This window comes from Primulina tabacum, chromosome 16 (assembly GCF_025594145.1).
Source record: "Primulina tabacum isolate GXHZ01 chromosome 16, ASM2559414v2, whole genome shotgun sequence".
Taxonomy (NCBI): Eukaryota; Viridiplantae; Streptophyta; class Magnoliopsida; order Lamiales; family Gesneriaceae; genus Primulina; species Primulina tabacum.
Window position 1 is genome coordinate 29,872,405 of NC_134565.1, and position 8,752 is coordinate 29,881,156.

The 8,752-nt window shown below is 31.4% G+C and overlaps 1 protein-coding gene across 2 annotated transcripts; it reads right to left on the bottom strand.

The window, feature by feature from the left end:
• Window positions 1-796: 796 nt before the first annotated feature.
• Window positions 797-7,632, bottom strand: LOC142529062 (protein NRT1/ PTR FAMILY 3.1-like). 2 transcript variants are annotated; one of them, XM_075634443.1, is made up of 4 exons: window positions 7,452-7,632; window positions 6,148-6,365; window positions 2,238-2,797; window positions 797-1,848 (listed from the first exon to the last, which is right to left on the bottom strand). In XM_075634443.1, exons 1-4 carry the CDS (start codon window positions 7,561-7,563, stop codon window positions 918-920), a joined length of 1,821 nt encoding a protein of 606 aa, XP_075490558.1. In that variant the 5' UTR covers window positions 7,564-7,632; the 3' UTR covers window positions 797-917. The 2 variants fall into 2 exon arrangements, with proteins under 2 accessions (XP_075490558.1, XP_075490559.1); XM_075634444.1 differs by lacking the exon at window positions 6,148-6,365 and having other exon boundaries at window positions 7,452-7,583.
• Between the last annotated feature and the right edge of the window lie 1,120 nt (window positions 7,633-8,752).

Below are 8,752 nucleotides of genomic sequence, written 5' to 3' on the forward strand. Positions count from 1 at the left end.
CCCTTAAACTGTTATGAAAAAACCACGACAATAATTAATTTGATATTACTCTAGATGACTAATTTCAAAAAAATTAAAGAATTCAAAATTTAAAATCATAACTCGGATAGATTAAAATTCCAATATAAATAATATTATTAATAAAATAAGGTTAGGTCGGGAATCTCGTCGGGTAAAGTTTTAATACCCGATCCTCCTACCGATAATAATCAGGACGGAAAAAATCCCAAGATTTCGGGTCATGAATTTTTGGGACGGGATTCGGGATGGATCTGATTTTAGGAAATTTTTCAAACTTTAAGTTAGACGGTCTCTGATGAGAATATGATTAGTTGAAGGGGAAATGTAAAACCGGTCTAATACAGTGGAAAGTTAAGAAACTCGTAGCTTAGCATGTGGATTTGCGTTATTACAAATATAGGAAAACAAAATATGTATTAGCTAACAACGATCACTTTTAGAATTACCACATAACTTTTAGCTTATTTTATAATTTTTAGTTTAGTGATAAACTCTTCATTCTACCGAATTGGAGATTAAGACAAAAAAAACAAAAACAAAAACTAAACAAAACAAAACAAAAGGAGTGACTTCAGAATAGCCCGTTATAAGTCTTATTAATTATAATTAATAACCATATTACTTGTATATAATACATAAAATTTTAAATATAATATTTTATAAAATGATCAATGAGATGTAAGATTAAATCTTTAAAAAAATCTTCTATTTAATCCATAACCAATTAGTAGTTAATTTTAATATTTTAAATAATGAAAAGTATATAACTGGTAACTGAATCTTGAAATTGGCTTCTTAAAAATGACACTTGAATAATCAAGAATCCGACTACTTACTACATGAATTTCCCACAAAAACTACCGATCTGCGGTAACTTGAAAACACGTCTAGTCTAGCTAATTTCTCGCCAGCTCCACTTCTTTATCTACATTGGGGATTGCTTTTCTACCATTATCAGACTCAAGATCTTGTTCATCAGTTCTTTTGATATGATCAGTAATTTCTTCTATCGGTTTATACTTGTAAAACCAGGCACACAGCACATAATATATCGAATTAACCACCTGTATCCCCGTCACAAGCCAGTAGTAATTCTCCAACCGTCCCCTGTTAAGGTTCCTATCTGGTAGCCAGTTCGCGCTTGGTCCCGAGTACTTGTGAACTAAAGCTACCAGTAGTGTGCTAAAGTAGTTCCCGAATCCTATTCCTAGCCAGTTTAATGCAGACGCAGTACTTCTCATGCTTTCGGGGGATTGGTCGTAGAGAAATTCCGTATGGCCTACGGCGTAGAAAATTTCGGCTAATCCGTGGAGGCAGTATTGCGGGAGCAACCAGAAGACACTGATGGGGATTATTGCTGCTGGTTTATCGAGAAGATTGTTGTCTAATGCAGCTTGTTTTCGTCTAATCTCGACTAGTGCTGAGGCGGCAGTGGCGAATATGTTGATCCCAAATCCAATACCCATTCTTTGAAGGTATGTGATTCCTACTGGGTTCTTCGTAAATTTTCGAGAGAAGGGTACGAATAGATGCTCGTATAGGGGGATGCCGATTAAAAAAGTCAGGGAACTGAATATGGACATGCTGGCTGGTGGGATTTGAAACGAGGGAGATAAACGTCGGTTCATGGTTCTAGCTTGTTGGATGGTGAAGCTGACCTGGTGGGAATGTGCAGCTACTAGAAGTATGTATGCTGACCAAACAGGCATCATTCTGATTATGGATTTGAGCTCTTCAACTCTTTGGACTGTTGCTAGTCTCCATAAATTCGGCTGGTTCGGCACTTTCGTGTCGGATTCGGATACAACAGCAGCACGATCGAACCACCTGTACATAAAGAAGCAAGATTTAGGCAACCCTTCTTGTCAAAGTACTGAAATTTCACGGCAGCCTTTGTTAGAAATCTCAAGCTCAGAAGCTCGATGGCATTCAAATTCAACAATTTAAACCCCACCTGTCTGAACCATAGATCGACTGGGGAATTTACTTCTGTAATTAATAGTCAATATGCGTTGGTCCGGAATCGTTGAATTAGCGGACCAAAACAAATTTTATCAAATACAAAGAGGATTATGCTCCATGGCATGGGCTGAGGGAGGTGAGTGTAAGGATTAAGGGTTTTCATTGTTTCATACCTCGAGTAAATGAAAGAGAGCCCAACAGTAACATTTTATATATAGTCTAAACAAAATTGTACTTATAATTTAGCATCTTACTTGAACTGATTGGAGTAGAGGAGCCTCCCGGTGGTCGATATACCGGCATCCAAATCTCTGTTTTCGTAGAGGGCATTTGGGTTATCCGGTGCAATCTCCTTACGTTTCCTCACAGCAGCAACGATTACCTGTGTAAGCCTAACGAATGGACTCCCGGCTGGTTTGATTTTTCGGTATAAGGAGGAGCCGAGAATGAAAGCTACAACAGAAAACGCCATGGCGATTGTCGGAATCCCGAGGCCCCAACCCCAGCTGATGTTATCTTGGATGTAAACTACAACTGTCAGAGCAAGAAAAGAGGCTACTCCCATGCAGAAGTAATACCAGTTGAAGAAATTCCAGCTCCTGGATTCTACTTTGGATTTGGACATCTCGAATTGGTCGGCAGCAAACATGACCACACAAGGCCTCAGCCCACCGGCACCTAATGACATTAAAAGAAGGGAAATGTACAGAATCCATAGCTGTTGGCCGGAGGCCTCCTTGCAGTCCACCTGAGCAGGGCATGGCGGCGGCCGTAGCTGAGGCAGGACTGCCGAAACCGTGAGGGTAGCCATTCCCTGTTACAAAGCATTTCATTTCGGTTTTATTTGATCTACTTTTGTTGGTTCTTTGCTGGTATATTGCATGGATATGGATTTCATATGACACTACATGGTATTGAGATGTATTGTATGAACAATTGGGAGATCTGAGTGTTTTATTTCTAAAATAAATATTTTCCCGAACAATAAATAAAAAAATATTTTGAATAAATAATTACATATATATGTACGTATTTAAAAAAAAAAAAAAAAAACTTTGAGAACCTGCCATCACTATCTTTGGTGTGTTCTGGATAAACTCAAAGTGTTGACACAAAAAAAAACGTTGACCAAATATATCACACCAGACAAGCCATGTGTGGCATGCTCAAAGTTGGGACGACAGACTTGCATAGATTGAATCTCTAACCTCTTGGTATAAGCGCGCGTGCGCACACACACTAGTAGCAAAGCACGTGCGTTGCACGTGGGTAACAAACTTAAATACATTAGAATATTAATTCTAAATTTGCAAATGAATGTAGAAACATAATTTTTTACAAATTATTCAATAACAAATATTATTTCACAGTTTATTTATCATTTTAAACAACCATGGTTTAGTTTCTTCAATCATTTTTTTGTATTATTTTCGAATTTTTCAGTATCTTTATCATATTTTATTTTTATTTTTCTTGCTTTTTTCTTCTATTAAATTCATCAATCATATCATCATATATAATTTTATGTTTCTTCTCATCAAATATATATATACACACAATATATATCACCATATAATAGTTAAAATTACCATAACAAATATAAAAACATTTTTAAAGTAGTTAATAATGTCAAATATTACAAAAAAAATTGAGAATTGACAGAGAAAAATGATGAGAGATTTCGAAATTTTCAATTATAATTTAGAATTTATGATGCAGGGTTTGAAAAATAAAAATTAAATTAAATAATTTATTTTGTTTAGTGAAACATTTTGTCAAAGAAAGTTTTCTTGAATAATTTTCATCAACTGTTTGACTTAATGTATTTAAGAAAAATTTCAAATTCAAATTTTATTATTAACTTAAATTAATGTAAAATTAATTGAGTCATGATAGGAATAAATATTATAGGATAAAGCGTTTATCGCTACCAAAAGTTATAAATTGTGATAACAACACTTAAACGTTAACTCAAATATTTTAAAACGTACAGTAGCTCAAGATTCATGTTTCGATTTCTCTATCCAGCATGGATAATTATTGCACCTCATCAATTGTGCTCTTTGCAATAAATGAGAATCGAACTTATGACATTGATTTTGATACCAATTATAGAATCAGACATCTGTCGTTTTACTAAAATTATAGCTTATGGTACGTTGCACTCAAATATTTTAATAGTTCAATCGTCATGATTCAATCAATGTATCCAACAAAGACAATTATTACACTCCAACAATATCAATAATTACACTAATTGCAATAAATGAGGATCACGCACTTGTCGCTTTACCAAAAGTTATAACCGAGATAACGATGTAACGTTAACTAAAATCTTTTAAAATAGTAAAACAACTCAAACGTCACATTTCGATTGTTTAACCTTGCATAAACAATTATTGCACCTAACAAATATGATATGGTTGTTATTTTACATTATAGTCATTTCTCTAAATCAAATTCATTCTCAGTAATCAAATAATTTCATCGAACACAAAGTAGTTTTAATTACTAATAATAATTTAAACACAAATATTATTATTAGGGTGACCACCCTATGTCCTCACCTATGCTTCATTAAGTTGCAATCACAGTAATAATGCACAATGAATTGGTAAACATAGCTTAATTAATTTAATAAGTGCGTAATATTAAATAACATTTTTTTTATTTTGAAATGTGAAAAATAGTTTTTATATATATAAATTCATCATATATAATGATAAATTAACTTAATATGTAGAAAAGAGAAAAAAAATGTTTTTTATGTATGTAATTTCATCATATATAATGACAAATTAATTAATAGGTTGAAAAGAACAAACAAGATAACAAATCAATATATTATATATGATGATTTCATAATAGAATAATGCTAATATAATCATACTTTGTATTATGTTTAGAACACAATTGAAAATTGGATAACAAAATATATAATAATAGAAATTTTAATTTTAAAAACATTATTATCTAAAATATTATCGTAGTACATAATGAATCATAAGTGAAATTACTAAATTATTGAGTAACTATTTATTTAATTATTACTTAAATCAATTTATTGGAATTTGTCAAAAATTTAGCATTTCTTATCATCTATATAAAAATATCAAGAGTTTCATAAATTCTTTGATATTAATTAAAAAATTAATTTAAATACATAAAAAATTCTTAAATTCCTAAAAAAATTATTTTATAATAATCGAATATACTTGTAGTAGTCTAAGAAAGTTGGAAATATATAATATAGTTGAAGAGTTCACAAAATTTATTAGTTATTTCTGAAATATTAAACATTTTATTAGAAGTTTTAAAATTTTCGTCTTTCTTATCAGCTATATAAAAATATCAAGAGTTTCACAAATTTATAGACATTAATTAATAAAAATAACTTAAATTAAATATATAAAATTTATAAGAAAATAATATAGCGTGTTTATAATAGTATGAAAAAAATTTAAAAATATAGTTGAAGAACTCACAAATTTTCATTAGTTATATTTTAAAAATTAAAGCGAGTTACATCCATATATGGTACAAGGTTTTCCACCCCCGCGCAATGAGAGGTACATGTAACAAAACCACAATTAAAAAATAATTCATTAAAACAATAATTTGAGAAAAAGTATTGCAAAACTGCAATCACAGAATAATATGATGCTTCTTACATATTTTAAAATCAACTTGTTATAAAAATGACGTAATTATAAGTAAAATAAAAGAAAAGATAATATATTAATATTAAATATTAATTAGCAACCACGTAGAAATACACTAATTTTAGTATCAACAAAGAAAAATTATGGGTAAATTGATAAATTCAATGTGCATTAATATCTAAAGGCATTTAAGATAGACAATAAATTACAAAAGAACCCATTAGAAAAATTATTCATTTAATTTGCTAAATTAAACTGAATAAAAGTATATTATAAAATTTACAATTAGAAGTCATATATTTATACGTAATAAATAAACAATGTTAGACTAGATTAGATTAGATATATATGTACGTATGTATCATGTGTGTGTGGATAATGGAATAAATGCCATGTATATAAAAAATTAAAACTAAGCTAATTTTATAATGGCACAAAACCAATTATTGGGAGTGTTCATGCATCACCGAAAGAAAAATATATATATGAGAGGTCGACAAACCATGATGTATATTATGGAACCGACGATGATGGTCAGAAAACGACCAGCAAACGAGTCCGCGATGAAGGCGCCAAGAAGCGGGGTGAAGTTGGAGGTTCCGCCGAAAGTGGTGATGGTGTTGGAAGCCTTGACAAGAGGCAGGTTCAAGATTTGAGTGAGGTATGTGATCATGTTGGCATGAAATCCAGCACCGGCAAATCTGTCGCACATTTCATTTGCTGTAAAAATGCTCATTTCTTGTCAGTCTCGAATCGTGCTTAACGATAGATTCAATGGTTTTAAAAAAAGAATCTGGTCATATAGATTCTATATTTATTTTCCATTGATCCCACATAACAAAAAAACTCGGACGCTCGGTTAAGGGTACGTACGACCCTCGGGGTAGGAAGCTAATAATTAAATGTTCGTTTCGTGAGTCGATTTTGTGAAATTTTAAATTTGATCTCGAGGTTGCTAGCTATCTCTCTAGTCTTATAAGTTATGATTTTGTTAATAATTAAAGAAAAAGATGATCACCCATCAGGTAAGTTATTTAGGCGAAGGAAATTAAACTATTCAAGAAAATGAAGTGTATATATTTAACTAGCATATCGGGCATATTTGGTACGAACATTTGGAGAATACAATTATTGCTTTGAAATATATTACAATTTACGTCATTTTTACATGAAAAAGCTACACACATTTAACAAGGAAAGATTTCAAAAATTTCTTTAGTTTAATCGATTATCTTTTGTTTTTTTAAAATTTTGTCTATTTGAAATGGTAACATGATATTTGATATTACTGAAATAGTATTTATTTTTAATAAAATTTTAGTTGTAATTTATCATTAAATCCTATTCATTATCTCACACAGAATCATTTGCACCAAAAACTGTATTAATAATCAATAATCACTGTAATATTCACTTGGAACTTATGAATATCAGACAGTATTAACACCCCCTAGTGTATTTCACCATGTGAAGATATTAAACTACTCTTTTATCATGCCGTCAAGTTCGAAATTAACTAAAATTCCTATTTTCTATCACCAATTACCTTAAAAATATATTGACATATGATTTGTAATCTATTTGACACCAAAACCTCGAATTTGAGACAAGATATCGGGTTCAAAACTCAGTTGTAACGATATAAGTGATTCTTGTGTGATGTTAATCATGAGAAGCTAGCAACGTTGATACATTATGATTTCGATTTTTCCAAAAAAAACGAAGTCCTAAATATTTCGTCTAAGAAGATTATAGAGAATTCGAACAAGAAGATCGATTTATATATAGAGAGGGACGGATTCTCACCAAGGATGAATGGCATCGTTCTAACACCTCCCAACTTCCTTTTCCTCCCTTCTTCTTGGTTATCTCCATTTTCATGGTTACCCATTTTCTGAAACTTGTCGAGCTTCTCCATGGGTTTAGATGTGAGACTTTGGAACAAAATGAAGATGGAATTTATAGGAAGTTCTTGGCCTTTCGAGTTTGAGAGTTTTATTGATTGACGGGGTCACGGGGACCTCAATATTGGCATGTACGCGATAGATATCCTTGTCTTTGTACTGAACGACAGATGATAAAGCACTCCACGAATTAATTCCCTAAAATAATAAATATAAGTATCACCTATAAGAAGTTAATTACCATTTCATCAGTATTTCAATTAAAGCAGCATTTATGATTGTATACACATATATAAACACAATTACCAGATCTCAAAAAAGTGTTTTTAAGTTAGTAATACTACCAAACGCTTGTGGTGTTCACGATTTGGCTAACCGCAAGAATTAGATATGGTAATTTTTCCCACGGGTTTGGGGATCAGCAGAGAAAACCCGAAATGGGGATGAGAACCCGATTTTTTCGGGCTCGAAAATCCCCGAAATAATTCGGTATGAGAATGTCTCGAACCCGTCTCGAAAATAATATTAATAATAAAAATAATATTATTATTAGTATTAATAATATAACAATATTATTATTTTTTAAAATATTAATTATAATAATATTAGTATTAATATTATTATTATCATTAATAATAATAGATAATAATAAGTTTTGGTTCGGAGAATCCCCGTACCCCATCCCGTTTTGTCCCGTTAATATTTTTGAAATGGAGATGGGGCCGGGATGGGGATTTGATCCCCGCGATTTCGGGTTCGGGGACCCTAGCCAGAACTGAAGCCGAAAATTCGGTTTGAATCGAAAATCGAACCGTTAATTCGTTTCGATTTTCGGTTCGGTTAGGTTCGATTTTTTAGCTAGGTCAACTGAACCGAAAACCAATTTATTTATTTAATTTTTACTAATAATAAAAATTAATTGATTAATAAAATGAAAATTCGGTTAAACTGAAAAACCGCGTTTGGATTTTTGGTTAACCATACTTTCTTTTCGGTTCGGTTCGGACGGTTTTAACTGAATGAACAACTCTAATACAACAGCCCAAACGTCACGTATTTGTAATTGCCCAGCAGAGGAAATTATTGCCCCAACACAAACAAAATCTAATTTTTTTCAACAGCATAACAATATGTGTGAGTAGACTCGAAAATAAATTTAAAAAGAGAACAAAAATTTTGAATTTTAATAGAAATTTAAAAACA

Bases quoted from the DNA above. Each gene is read 5' to 3' on its own strand.
- LOC142529062 (XM_075634443.1), bottom strand. From the start codon at position 7,563: ATGGAGAAGCTCGACAAGTTTCAGAAAATGGGTAACCATGAAAATGGA. The intron at 6,366-7,451 runs GTGAGAATCCGT...GCATTTTTACAG, and splicing joins AACGATGCCATTCATCCTTG to CAAATGAAATGTGCGACAGA. The intron at 2,798-6,147 runs GTTTGTCGACCT...GCTTTGTAACAG, and splicing joins GTTCCATAATATACATCATG to GGAATGGCTACCCTCACGGT.